General features: G+C 38.7%; 1 protein-coding gene across 2 annotated transcripts in view; it reads left to right on the forward strand.

The window, feature by feature from the left end:
* Positions 1-10826, forward strand: part of GDPD1 (glycerophosphodiester phosphodiesterase domain containing 1) — a 47406-nt gene extending 36580 nt beyond the window's left edge. The window contains exons 8-12 of one of the 2 annotated variants that reach the window (XM_036268567.1): positions 2288-2347; positions 4738-4789; positions 6347-6425; positions 9531-9658; positions 10729-10826. In XM_036268567.1, the coding sequence (XP_036124460.1) occupies positions 2288-2347; positions 4738-4789; positions 6347-6425; positions 9531-9583 (244 nt within the window). In that variant the 3' untranslated portion in view covers positions 9584-9658; positions 10729-10826. Of the gene's footprint in view, positions 1-2287; positions 2348-4737; positions 4790-5200; positions 6251-6346; positions 6426-9530; positions 9659-10728 lie in introns of those variants that run through there. The other variant, XM_036268568.1, reaches the window with a different exon arrangement.
* The last annotated feature ends 3865 nt before the right edge of the window (positions 10827-14691 follow it).

A 14691-nucleotide genomic window follows, 5' to 3' on the forward strand; every position in this document is an offset into this window, starting at 1 on the left:
TTATAATAATAACTGAGTCATGACAAAGTAATTCAGAGTTCCTGGGAGATCATTTAAATATGATTTTACCTGCATGAAAACATTTTTCATCCCCAAACAGAATTTTTAAAAACCAAGCTGAATATTAGTCATTAACCATTAGAAAATATTAGTAAGTGCCCTGACCAGTTTGGCTCAGCGGTTGAGCGTCGGCCTGCAGACCAGAGAGTCCCGGGTTCGGTTCCTGCTAGGGGCATGTACCATAAAAAAAAAAAAAAAAGGTAAAAAAAATTAAGAAAACAGAAAATTTTAGTAAGAAAAGCAATTTTGGTCAGTACTCTTGTATTCAGTATCTGTTTCATGCCAGTTTGTTTCTTAGTGATGAGCATTCTTATCTATTCCCAGTTATATTTATTATCAGTCTTTGTAGCTATTTCTCAGACAAAACAACAGAAATCACTTCTTGTTTACAAAGAAATAATTTTTATTTTATAGATTAAAATTATTCGTAACTATTTATTCCTAAAGTGCTTAGCTTTCCTCTGGCTTGGAATGGACTCTCGTGTTCTCTAGATGATCTCCATGTGTGCGTTTTACAAGCTAATACTATTGAAATACAAACATATGAACAAACTTTATATAATTAATTTTTTTAAGATGATATCATGTTATTTGTGTCATTTAGTAACCTGATAATTTTGACAGGTCTTCCATGAGAAAATATACACTTACCTATTTAGAATACCTTTCTCATTTTCAAAATTTTTAATTTTTATTATTTATTTATTTTTTTACTTTGTTTTTTTTTAACTTATCTTTATTGTTAAATGTATTACAGATGTTCCTCCTTTTTCCCCTATTGACCCCTCCTCCCCAATCTTGCCCCCCTCCTGCCTTTCCCCACACTGTTGTCTGTGTCTATTGGTTATGCATATATGCATATAAGAGCTTTGATTTATTTCTCCCCACCACCTCCCTTCCTTTTGAGGTTTGTCAGTCTAACAACCTTCATATATAATTAATCCCTTCATATATAATTAATCTTTTCTCTAAAAAGTGACTATGGCCCTGGCCAGTTTGGCTCAGCAGTTAGAGCATCAGCCTGCGGTCCAGAGAGACCCAAGTTCTGTTCCCGCTAAGGGCATGTATCTCAGTTGCCATTTGTCCCCAGCCCTGGTTGGGTTGTGCGGGTGGCAGCCACTCGATGTGCCCCTTTCATGTCGATGTTTCTCTCTCTCTCTCTCTCTCTCTCTCTCCCTCTCCTTCCCTCCCTCCCACTCTATCTGAACAAAAAATGGAAAAATGTCCTCTGTGAGGAAAAAAAAAAAGTGACTATGGATTGAGACACAGGTTAAACATTATGTGTGTATGTTTTAATGTTTGGGATTTTTTTTATGGCAGACAATGGGTACCTTCTAAGACAACATAATAATTTGTTTAACGAGGTAATATGTATTTGAGATACTAAATCCATGAGATCTAGGAAATAACAACCAGGACTTTCTACCTTGGCTAGAGTTAGGGAAAAAAGGATTTTATTTAAGAGTTTCTAATAAAAACTGAATTTAGTGAGAAATAAAAAAATGAACTTAAGTGTGGGGACTCAGGGGATTATACTGAGTACATAGATAGGTGGCTTTAGAAAGAAAACAAGAAATGAAGATCTGGGGAGACTGAGAATCACTGTGTGCTATTAAACTTAGAAAGAAGCTGAGAAATCTTCATGGTAGAGAGGCTAATCAGAGATTCCCTATGGGTACAGCCCAAAGTTAACACAGGTAGTTGTGCTTTCTGGGCATCAGCGAGGTTGAAGAAGAAACAGCATAGGTCTAAAAGTCGTGTGCTCTTTCAATAGCAAAGATAATTAAAAACTACAGGGCCTAGTTTTTCAAATATTGAAAGGGAAAGAAAAAACACGCTTTTATGGTTTGTTTGTTTTTTTTTTCTCATTTTTAACCCAAATGTCTTTTAATCTAAAGTTTGGTTGTGTGTTTAAAAATATATACTAAATCAGAGCAGACAAAGCAAGAGAAAGAGGCTTCACCAAAAAAAGAGAAGAGATATAAGCCCTGGACACTCGGGGTCTCCAGAAAAATGACTTTTTCTTTTAACTTTTCAATAGTGGTCGCAAAAAGTTAACCTGAGATAAATGGAAATAGAGAAACTAAATGGGCTTTATTTTAATTTATGTGTGTCCTTTTACGAATTTTTTTTAGTACATACTAAGTGCAAGGTACTTTTTGTTTTTGAACTTGTTTTATTTTATCACACTGTGTTTCTAATTTATTCAAATTTTATTTTGTCTCAGGTTGAAAGAACCACACACAATGTCCAGAAGTCAGAAGTTTCTTATTTGGCTTTCTGATATGTAAGAATTATAGTTTCTTGATATACAAGTTATTGTTTTAGCTATATCTGTTAAATACTGTGCTTACATTTAGTGTGAGCTTTCTGTATGTAATTTATAACAAGGATGTGTTGGGTACCAACTATACAAATGGATGTGTATGAATCATGTAGAACTAGCTTAGTTACTAGTCACAGAGCCTTAGGTGGAATCTAGGGAGGTAATCTCATTCAACTTCAGGGGAAAACTGAGCACCAACCCACCCAAAGCTAAATGATTTCCTTGTGGTTATCTAGCTAGTTAGTAGCAGAGCTAGGATATGGTATAACCATTTTCTTCTACTTATTTGTTTCCACTAGCCTGAAGTCAAGAACATGATGAAAAGAAGTGTGTATAGCAATACATTATATGTAAAATGTATACTGATTAATGGCACATTTCTCAGAAAAATCTGTACCAAGATTTGGCAGAAAGGAAGCCCTACCGATAGGATAGCCATTTACTTGAAAGAAAATGCTTTAATTTCTAAGACATGTTGAGTTTATTTTTTAGGTAAAACCCACAAAGTTATTGTACTATCTTTTATTTTAAAATGGAACTTTGAATGCCTAAATAATAGTCCTTAGTCACAGCTTTTTGAACTTAGCTGCTTTTTCAAAGAGTTGGAAAACTAGTTTCATCTTTTCTCTGTGCCACAAGGTTTATTGTTTTTGGCTTTGTTCGTGATTTAATTTTCTAGTTTTCAAGGACATTTTTAATTTATGTTAAATACACATGATTTTTAGTTTTTGTTCTTTAATCATTCTAATAAACATAAACAGACTAGAAATTAGATGTATAACTTTTCAGTACAACAGTTCCCATCTTGCTCAAGTGATTTATATTCTAAAAGTTCATTTGTGTTTTTCTTTTTTTTCTTTTTTTGCATTGATTTTTGACAGAGTGGAAAGGAGGGAGGGGGAGAGAGATATATAAACATCGATGTGAGACACATCGACTAGTTTCCTCCCTCAAGACCCCAACTGGAGCTGGGAATCAGACCTGCAACCCAGGTGCCCTTGACCGGGAATCTAGCCCACAAACCTTAGGTCAGAGGGCTGACACTCTAGCCACTGAGCAAACCATCCAGGTCTCTAAAAGTTCACTTTTAAGTAGGTTATTTGGAGCTAAAAGAAATGCTTTTTTTTTAACTATATATAGGATAGTGTAATTACTGGACATTAGGTTTCTAAGAGAGTTCACAAAAGATGACTCTGTTCTGTAAATGGGCTATGATGTTATAGAACTTGACCCAGGTTTACCATCTTATTTTAACTTGCAAACTTAAGAACTCAGACTCTGCCCTGGCCAGTTTGGCTCAGTGGTAGAGCATCAGCCTGCGGTCCACAGAGACCCGGGTTCGGTTCCCGCTAAGGGCACGTACCTTGGCTGCAGTTTGTCCCCAGCCCTGGTTGGGTCATGCGGGTGGCAGCCACTCGATATGTCCCTTTCACGTCAATGTTTCTCTCTTTCTCTTCCTCTCTCTCCCTCCCGCTCTATCTGAATAAAAAATGGAAAAAATGTCCTCGGGTGAGGATATAAAAAAGAAAGAAAGAAAGAAAAAGAACTCAGACTTCAATGAGCTGCTCCAATAAGAATGAGTCTCTTGCCCTGGTCGATTTTGCTCAGCAGTTAGAGCATCAGCCTACGGACCAGAGAGTCCCGGGTTCAGTTGCAGCTAAGGGCACGTACCTCCGTTGCAGTATGTCCCCGGCCCCAGTTGGGGTGGCAACCACTCGATGTGTGTCTCTCACATCGATGTTTTTCTCTCTCTCTCCCTTCCTCTCTTCTTCCTGCTCTATCTGAAGATAAATGCAAAAATGTCCTCAGGTGAAGATAAAAAAAAAAAAAAAAGAATGGGTCTCTTGAGGATCTAGTGGCAGCAAGGAGTAGAAAGGCAGTTCTGGTCGCCCTGGCTGATTTGGCTCAGCATTTAGAACATTGGCCCGTGGACCAATGAGTCTCGGGTTCAATTCCGGTCAAGGGCACATACCTCGGTTGCAGTTCATCCCCAGCCCTGGTCTGAGTTGTGCAGGAGGCAACCAGTCAATGTGTCCCTCTCACGTCAATGTTCCTCTCTTTCTTTCTCTCTCTGTTTCTCTCTCTCTCTCTCCCCCTTTTCCTCTCTCTCCCTCTCACCCTCCCCCCAACTCTGAAGATAAATAGAAAAATATCCTCGGGCGAGGATTAAAGTTCACCGGCAAGCAGCCAGCAGTGAGAAGAGATCCAGCAGTTCAGATAGAAATGCATCCCCAGCAGAGGTCATTATTGGAGGCCATTGCTTGAAACTTGACTAAGTTAGAACTAAGGACTAATTTTAGTCCTATGTATGGCTAAGAAGTACCTAAATCTGTTCTGCTTTTCTTTTCTAGTTTACTAATGAGAAAAGCTTTGTTTGACCACCTCACTGCCCGAGGCATTCAGGTAAATTTCTGGAATGATGCATTTTGAAAACAGCCTAGTTTATCAGTTTAACACAAGTGTAAGGGGCCGGAACTTTTAACTGACTTAATTTGGTCCCAACTCTGATGCTGTTGCTCTACTGGTTGACATATGAAGACCTTTAGTTCTGACTTATAGTGAACAAGAAACATTGGCATTTCAGTAACTAAAGTCCACTACGTAGAGGTGAGAGTAGCTGAAGGCAGAGGGTTAGTACAGTGAATATTTAATGAGCAAAGTGAAATTTTTAAAAAGAGTTCAATGATTTTTTAAAATTGCAGATTTAAAAGATTATTTCTGAGTGTGCAGAGATTGTAGTGGATAAATGCTATTATGAAAATAATTTTCTATCTTAAATTCTGCTCTCATACTTCTCATACTTTTAATTTTCAGGTGTATATTTGGGTCTTAAATGAAGAACAAGAATACAAAAGAGCTTTTGATTTGGGAGCAACTGGGGTGATGACAGACTATCCAACAAAGCTTAAGAATTTTTTACATAATTTTTCAGCATAGGAAAGGAAGTACTCAGAAACAAACGTTCAAATAAAAAGTGAAAAGACCTAAGGGGAAAAAATTTCATCATCATTTTCCTAAGCCATTTCCAGAATGGTAAAAGGTTTAACCAGTTAAGTTTTTATTACCTCATTTTTAAGCTGTCTGAGAATGTAGAAACTATATATTGTATATTTATTTTAAACAATATTGCATATTTTGCATTTGTAAATAGTTTGTTTAGAAAGATTATTGATCAGAATTTCTGTATATGATTCTATTATAATAAGTAATTCTGAAATCAAAGACTATTGGATAATTTCACTGGAATAAGGTCAGCTCATTAGTAAAACAAAACTATCGAAGGCCATTATTGCTATTTTGAGTTGTCTTGTTATTTCTAGTGGAAAGAGAGCTTATAAATCATTGATGTGGTTATCTGACAAGCTGTACATGTTAACAGGAGACAGACTGAGAGAATAAACCAAAAGTTTATTACTTGATCAAAAATAAAATCTGTAGACTGAACTAGATTTCTTAGTTTGTTGTTAATGGGGACATTCTGTTCCGAATCTTCTTCAGGCATGTAACAACACTATCATGTTTTTTGTTTTCTTGTTTTTGGTAAACATTAAAATTGGACTTATCAAGTATAAATGAAGACAAGATCCAAACAGTCATATTTTTATGTTTCCTGTAAAGAAGTGCAAATTTTCTATTTTGGTCAATGACTAAATGTTTGGGCCTACATCTAAATTTTAAATAACATCTTGATTCCTGATTTTCATATGAAACTGAAAAAAAGTGCATATCATTGTTTTTAATACTTATAGTATAAATCACCTGTTCCTGATCTTTAAGAATTTATTCTTCTGAGTATTAACTTGGAAATATAATTTCCCAAAGCATTAGCCATCACTTTCTCAACTTTTCTGATGTGACCTTATGTAAATCTGTTTCTAATTTTTTTTTTTTTTTTTACTAATTTTCATGATCTCTTTTGGAGGTAAATATAATCTGGATTAATAAGTGTCTTTTACTTAGATCACATCTCTCATTTGGAATTTGCCAGTTTACAGCTATAAAGGATGGCCAGACTCCCACTTATCCCCGGATGAGACAAGTAACATTTGCTTTTTTGTTTACACAAATAAAGTTTTCCAAGAACAAAATAAGGGTTCTTCGTTGTTTGTTTGTTTTGCAGTTATAAATTCACATGTACTTTATAGATTTTTATTTTTATTTTATTTTTTCAGAATTTGATGAGGTGATGAATTGATAAGTAAATACACCTGAGATTTCTCTTTAGAGTAAAGAAAATAAAAGAAAATGTGCAAACACTTTTATGGTAAAGAAGTTGTTTCTTGGCATGTAAACAAATAACTTGGGCAGGTGGTTTTAGTTGCTAGGGATAATTTTGATCATATTTAATATAATTCGTTTTGTTATTTCTTCTTACCACATTTTGCTTTGTTATGATTCAGAGTAGTTCATATTATAGGGCCAGTATATATTTTGTGTCAACCAGTAGAAGATGAAATACCCAGCATGGTAAAGATATTTAGAAAGTCATGTTTTAAAAGTTTGATGATTTTACAGTCAAAGTGACTTTAAATCACTTGATATAGTATCTATAACAAGAGAGTTGATATTCATTATCAGAAAACATCCGAATACTACTTTTCTGATTGGGGTATTAAGTTTTGTTTGTTTGTTTATTTTGAATCCTCACACAAGGATATTTTCCCATTGACTTTTTTAGATAAGAGTGGGAGGGAGGGAGAGAGAGAGAGAAAAACATCAATGTGAGAGAACGGCTCATGAGGTATCCTGTTTTAAAAGAGGCTAAATAGCCCGGCCAGTGTGGCTCAGTGGTTGAGTGTCGACCTATGTACCAGGAGGTTGCTGGTTTGATTCCCAATCAGGGCACATGCCCAGATTGTGGGCCCCATCCCCAGTGGGGGGCATGCAGGAGTCGGCCAGTTGTTCTCTCTCATTGATGTTTCTCTCTCTCTCTCCCTCTCCCTTCCTCTCTCTGTAAAATCAATAAAGAAAAAAAAATTTTGTTTTTTTATCCTCACCCGAGGACATTTTTCCATTTTGTTCAGATAGAGTGGGAGGGAGAGAGAGAGAGAGAAACATCAACATGAAAGGGACACATTGAGTGATTGCCACCCGCACGACCCAACCAGGGCCGGGGACAAACTGCAACCAAGGTATGTGCCCCTGGCGGGAACCGAACCCAGATCTCTCTGGACCACAGGCCAACACTCTAACTGCTGAGCCAAACTGTCCAGGGCGGAAAAAAAATTTTTTAATAATAAAATAAAAGAGGCTAAATGGCCTTTCATTTTGATATAGCTGTTGCTAGGCATGGTCAACAGCATGGTGGGGAAGGCTAAAGAAGTGGTCAGAAGATGTGATTAGATGCTTCTGCAGGGATTTGACAGAAGCAGCTATAGGTCTAGTCCACCATGTCATTAGTATCCCAAGTACATGGCAATTGGACAGTTGGCAGGCATTTCAGTAAGCAATTGGCGTGAGAAACTTTTAACAGGAAGTAAAGAGCTTCTCTGTAGGACTAGAGTCCTAGGCATGTTACCAAAGCAAAACAGGATACAAGGTACCAACCAGAACTAGGACTCAGGTCTTGGAAATAAGCTCTTTTAATAGAACTGAAGAACATAGTGATAACACTGGACTAATTATAGGGGTAAGTTGGTATTGAGTCCCAGAGCTATTAAATCTCTAATTTCTGGCCAGGGCGAGTTCTAGAAATTCAGGTAGGGCCCTGACCACAGGGGGCATCTAGTAGCCACAACTAGAGGGAAAGGGCTGCAGTGAGTTGAGCTAAGAGAACATAAAACATAAATCTTAGTATGTTCTAGTATCGGAAACCATGAACATAGAATACAGTGTGATTGATTCTGCTTAGACTTGTGCAGCGTGGTGGCCCTGGAAAGGTACATTTAAAAAAAAACCCTAGCCAGGTAGCTCAGTTGGTTAGAGTGTTGTCCCAATACACCAAGGTTGAGGGTCTGATCCTGGGTCAGGGCACATACAAGAATCAATCAGTGAATGCATAAATAAGTGGAACAACAAATTGGTATCCCCCCACCCCCGTCTCTCAAATCAATTTTTAAAAGTGTTTTAAATGTTCCAGAGAATCTGCTGTAGATAAGAGTGCCAGTTGAAGAGTTTGTTCTGAATTGAAAGTCTTACGACTTAAGTAGGTGGCTAAACTTAAGACATTAAAAACAAGAACCAGTGCCCAGCTGGTGTGGCTCAGTGGTTGAGCGTTGACCCATGCACCAAGAGGTCACCGGTTTGATTCCTGGTCAGGGCACATGCCCAGGTTGTGGACCTGATCCCCAGTGGGAGCATGCAGAGGATGGCCAGTCGATGTTCTCTCATCGATGTTTCTCTCTTTCCCTCTCCCTTCCTCTCTAAAATCAATAAAGAAAAAAAAATATTAACAACAAGAACCAAAACTGCTAGGCAATAATATGACATAATCATTTCAATACCAAAAGGAAAGTGTAAATAGCAGTCTGAGACCAGGCACCAAAACAAGATCAGAACAAAAGCAGTCCGATCCGAGTCAAAGAGGAGATCAGAATGCTGAGAGCAATGTGCCAGGTGGGTACTAGAAATAGTGGGGGATCACTTTGTAAAGCATATGCTGTACACTTCAAACTAATACAAAATAATACTGAATGTAAACTGTAATTGAAAAAAACTTACATTGTACATCAACTATAGTTGAAAAAAACTTTTTTTAAGAATGTGGAGAGCATCCCAAGACAATTCATAAAGCCACTCGTGATGTTTAGCTTTTCTGCCTCTTGACTATTCTGAGCGCTCCTTCAAGGCTTGTGATTCTGTATTTAAAATGAAATCCGTCAACTCAGTTGTAATTTCTTAAGCCTCATCAAGTGTTGATAATTTAAATTAAGAGGAAAAGAAAAACTCTTTAAGGAAGTGAGCGTAGGGAAAAGAGTGAGCAGAGTCCAGCCCTAGAAGGTGCCCAAAGGAGACAGAGAAGGTGTAGTCCGAGAAGGAGAAGCAGGGCAGCTCAGTGTCTTCAGGCGCACAAAAGTAGAGAACTGAAGAAAGAAAGTGGTTATCAGCAGTGTCCAAAGTAGGACACTGAGGAAGCAAGGCTGGGCAGGGGTGACTGTTCGGTTTAGAAGGAGGCCTCCTTAACCTGGCTCACTTCTCTCTCTAGTTGATGGACTGATACCAGATTACAAAGGGCTGAAGAGGACTGAATGGTACTAAATGAGGCTAGTAAAAATCAGCCACTTACTCAGAGGAATTGGAGAACCAGGACATTTGAAAAGACAGCGGTATCAAGTGAGTTGTTCTAAATGGGGAGGCTTGTACATGTGTGAAAATGAGAAGGAGCTAGTGGACAGAGATTGGAGATATTGGAGAGAGGACATGTAAGAAAAGATCTCATTTGAGACTGAATGGGCTGTATTTATTCAACAAGTATTTATGAATGCTTGCCATGCCAGGGTTGTAGCTGTGAACCAACCAGAACAATCCCTGCCTCCTTAGGGCTTTTGGTCCAGTTGGTGGGTAAGAGCTGAGAGAAGAGGAGGAAGCACTGTCTTTTTTCTTATACTCCAGGGTAGAGTGGGAGTATAAAAAACTGGGATATTTCGTACTTGAGAGAAGATAGAAGAGTTAAAATGTATTAGTCCGCTCAGGCTGCCATAACATAATACCACAGACTGGGTAGCTAAAACAACAGAAACATTTTTCAGTTACGGAGGCTGGGGGTCCAAGATCGAGGTACAGAGACCTCGCTTCCTGTGTCCTCACATGGCCGTGTCTCTGTATGCTCAGAGAGAAGTCTCTTTTTAAAAAAATTTTTCCTTTATTGATTTTAGAAAGAGGAAGGGAGAAGGAGAGATAGAAACATCGATGAGAGAGAACATCAATTGACCGCCTCCTGCATGCCCCCCACTGGGGATCGGGCTCACAACCTGGGCATGGGTCCCGACCAGGAATCGAACTGGTGACCTCTTGGTGCATGGGTCGATGCTCAACCACTGAGCCACACCGGCCGGACTCAGAGAAAGGTCTCTGGTATCTTTTCTTTTTTATAAGAATTAACAGTACTATCGGATTAGGACCCTATCCTTATAACTTCATTTAACCTGAATTACTTCCTTAAAGGCTCTACCTTCAAATATAGTCATGTTGAGGGTTAGGGCTTCAACACATGAATTTTGGGGGGTCACAAGTCAGTTTTTACAGGTGGGGGAGGGGGTCAAAGTGGGAGAGGTGGAGATGGGAAGGGTAAATTGAGGAAATCTGAGAGTTGGAGAAGGCAGCACTAGTAGCTAACCACAGAGGGACTCAGAAGGAAGTCTGATGTGACCAGGCATTGTCAGAAGCAAATGTGTATTTCTTAGTTTCCTAGGATATTTATGTGGAGATTTACGGACAGCTGATACCAAACAAGCCCATAGATTGCTAGAGAAGAAGAAGAACAACCACAACAAAAAACTTTCAGATGTTTAAATTCAAATTAAACTTCAAGTAACAGTGAGTTTGAAAGTTTGGGTACTGCTGAACAATGATGACATGTTACATTTATATAAATAGTAAGATTTTATTTACTTTTGCATACATTCTCTTGTGTTTCTTACAACAACCTGGTAGAGTAGTTGATGTCGCATTCCCATTTTTAATATGAAAGTGAAATGAGGGACTTGACAAGGTCACCTGGCTGGAACTGGTATGATTGTGTCTTTTTAACCTTCCCATCCACTCTGATGTTCCTAATGTGTCTTCAGTTCACCACTTAATGCTGAGACGAATACCAAAAACCAGGTAGAAGGGAAGGTTGTAATGTGATCCTATGAAAAGTGAACTTTTCCAAATAAAAGCTACAAAAGAGAAAGTGCCCACATGTCCAGTGTATTCCCTGTTCTTGGACATTGCTTCAACAATGTTGATGACACTGTGGAGATGGGAATCAGTGGTCGATGCTCCCATCAGTAACTGAAACCATGGAAGTAGATGGAAAACCATGCCATCACTTCTTTGAGAAATTAAGAAATCTCAGATCAAAACAAAAAGTGATATTAAACGTTTGTGAATCTAACACCCAGAATGGACAACTGTTAGTATTATATATATATATATATATATATATATATATATATATATATATATATATTAGTTTTTACCCAATGGAAAAAATAAAACCTTTCAGATAAAATGCTATCTGACTCCTAGTCCCAGTCCATTCTCCTTCCTGTTTAGCCAGTGAGGATCCCTAGCATGAGATCAGAGAGGGAGGTTGGTATTGATTCTCTCAGGTCCCTTTCTATAAAATCACTTTGGGCTGATGGAGTCCCTTGATTGAAAGGCAAATTTATTTCAAGGTGGCTCTGTCTTCAGGACTTGCTCCTAGCTTCCAGTAACAGCTCCCAACTCTTCTCCATTGTAATTATTCTAATTTTTTAAAAATTTTTTTCTTTATTGATTAAATTATTTTTTCTTTATTGATTTTTAGAGTGAGCGGAAGGGTGAGGGAGAGAGAGATAGAAACATCGATGAGAGAGAACATTGATTGGCCGACTCCTGCACGCCCCCCATGGGGCATTTGGCCCACAACCTGGGCATGAACCCTGACCAGGAATCGAACCAGCAACCTCTTGGTGCATGGGTCGACACTCAACCACTGAACTACACCAGCCAGTCCAAGTAAATCTTTTTTGTTGTTCTTTTTTTTTTTTTTTTGTACGTGCCCCTAGCGGGAACCGAACCCAGGACTCTGGTCCGCAGGCCAATGCTCCAACCGCTCAGCCAAACCAGCCAGGGCTGCTGCTGTTCTTTTTTGTTACTCCTCACCTGAAGATATTTTTCCATTGATTCCTAGATAGAGTGGAAGGGAGGGAAGGAGGTGGGGGAAGAGAGAGAGAAGGAAGGAAGGAGAAAGAGAAAGAGAAACATTCATGTGAGAGACATCAATTGGTTGCCTCCCCCACAACCCCAATAGGGGCTGGGGATCAAACCTGCAACCCAGGTACCTGCCCTTGACCGGGAATCGAACCCAAGACCTTCAGTCCTCGGTCCTCGGGCTGATACTTTAACCGCTGAGCCAACCCAGCCAGTGCCCAAATAAGACTTTGATTAAATAAATTAATTTTTTTTTTAGCAAACAGAGTCCCTGACCCAAGGAAGCTGCAATCTGTTTTTTGTTACAAGTTAATATTTAATACACATCAGTGCTGGGCCTCTCCCAACTGTTTTGTGGTGTTACATAGAGGGTTGGTGTTTTTTTTTTTAACTTCCTTATTTTAACCATTTCACCATTTTATGGAAAAAAATTTTTTTTTGAATTTTAAAAACTCTAAGAGTTTCACCTTTCTATCTTCGGTGATCTTTGAAATCTGTTAAAGCTTACCAAGGATGAAACTGTACTTCTGTTTACTTAAGTAAAAGCTCAGCTGAACTGTATAACCCCTTACAGGTTCTTCCCCAGTCCCATCTCCTTCATAGTTGATTCACTTCCTTTTTGGGGGCTGCATCCCTTTAGTCATCATGTTTAGATCATGTGATTCTGAAAAAAGAAACATTTGAGTGGCTTTGCAAAATGTAACAGGATACACCGGGTCCTATTCATCACTAACAGCAATCCGAATATAACCTATCAAAAAGTTAGATAAATGATATCATCTTAGAAGGTGGTACATGCTGAGAATGACTGTGGCAACCTTTTTCTCAGGAAAAACGCTTTTTCTAAATTAGTTTTTGGAATAACTTCTCCCAAATAATTTATTTATTTTTTAAATTATTAGAACTGCCTCACAATCATTAGAATGACTACAATGGAAAAAAAAAAAACAGAAAATTACACATGTTGGCAAGGTTGTAGAGAAATCGAAACCCTTGTTCATTGTTGTGGGAATGTAAAATGATATGGCTGCTAAGGAAAAAGAGTGGGGTGATTCCTCACAAAATGTAAAATAGCCCTGGCCAGTTTGGTTCAGTGGTTAGAGCCTGAAGACTGGAGGGTCATGGGTTCGATTTCTGGTGAAGGACACATACCTGGTTTGCAGGTTTGATCCCAGCACCAGTCAGGGCATGTGCAGAAAGCAACCAACCGTTGTGTCTCTCACGTCAATGTTTTTCTCTCTCTCCTCCCTCCCTTCTACTCTATCTAAAAAAAAAAAAAAAAAAATCAATGGAAAAATATCCTCAGGTGAGGGTTAACAACAACAAAAAATTTTTAAATAAATTACTGTAGGATCCAGTAATTGGGTATGTATGCAAAAGAATTGAAAACAAGGACTTTTTCAGTACACCCCTGTTCATGGCATTATTCACAACAGTCGAGGAGTAGAAGCCACCCAAGTGTCCATCAACAGATGAATGTGGGTGGCAACCAGTCGCTGTGTCTCTCTCATGTCGATGCTTCTCTCTCTTCCTCCCTCTCTCCCTCCAGCTCTGTCTGAAGATAAATGCAAGGGTATCCTCGAGCGAGGATAAGAAAAATAATAAATATTAAAAAAAATAAATTCTCTCCTCTCGCTGTGTTTCAGTCTCACTGCAACAAGATTAAAAAAAAAAAAAAAAAAGATGTTAAATGAGCCATGTCTGGTTTGCCTCAGCGGTTAGAGTGTCAGCCCGAGTACTGAAGGGTTTCGGGTTCCATTCCCAGTCAGGAGCACACACCTGGGTTGCAGGTTCAATCCTCTACCCCACTTGGGGTCCTGCGGGAGGCAACCAATTGATATGTTCCTCTCACATTGATGTTTCTCTCTCTCTCTCTTCCTCCCTCCCTCCCTCCCTTCCTTCCACTCTATGAAAAAAAATCAGGGGAGCTCAGCTGGTGTGGCTCAGTGGTTGAGCATCATCCCATATACCAAGAGATCGCCGGTTTGATTCCCAGTCAGGGTAAATGCCCAGGATGTGAGCCCGATCCCCAATCAGGGGCATGCAGGAGGCGGCCAGTCGATGTTCTCTCTCATCAATGTTTCTGTCCCTCCCTACCCCTTCCTCTCTCTCTAAAAATCAATAAAGGAAACATATTCTTTTTTAAAAATCAATGGAAAAATATCCTCTGGTGAGGATTAACAAAAAACAAAAACAAAAAAGATCTTAAATGATAGCATAAAAAACTCCAAAGTGCTCTTGTTGGAATTTTTGTTGTCATAAAAATAAATACTCTCCAGAGCAGAGATTTCTTACATTTTTCTCTTTGTCTGCAATGTGTACTGTAGATATATAAATTTCACTTCCCCTTGGGGTGATGCCATCATGGACAAAAGAGTGCTTCTTTATTACACCGGACTTCTGGAATGTGGTCAGCTCATTTTATTCACCTCTGCTATTTCTCTTTTCCCAACTTGGCAAAATGCACA

The sequence above is a fragment of the Molossus molossus genome, unplaced genomic scaffold (genome assembly GCF_014108415.1).
Source record: "Molossus molossus isolate mMolMol1 unplaced genomic scaffold, mMolMol1.p scaffold_m16_p_19, whole genome shotgun sequence".
NCBI lineage: Eukaryota > Metazoa > Chordata > Mammalia > Chiroptera > Molossidae > Molossus > Molossus molossus.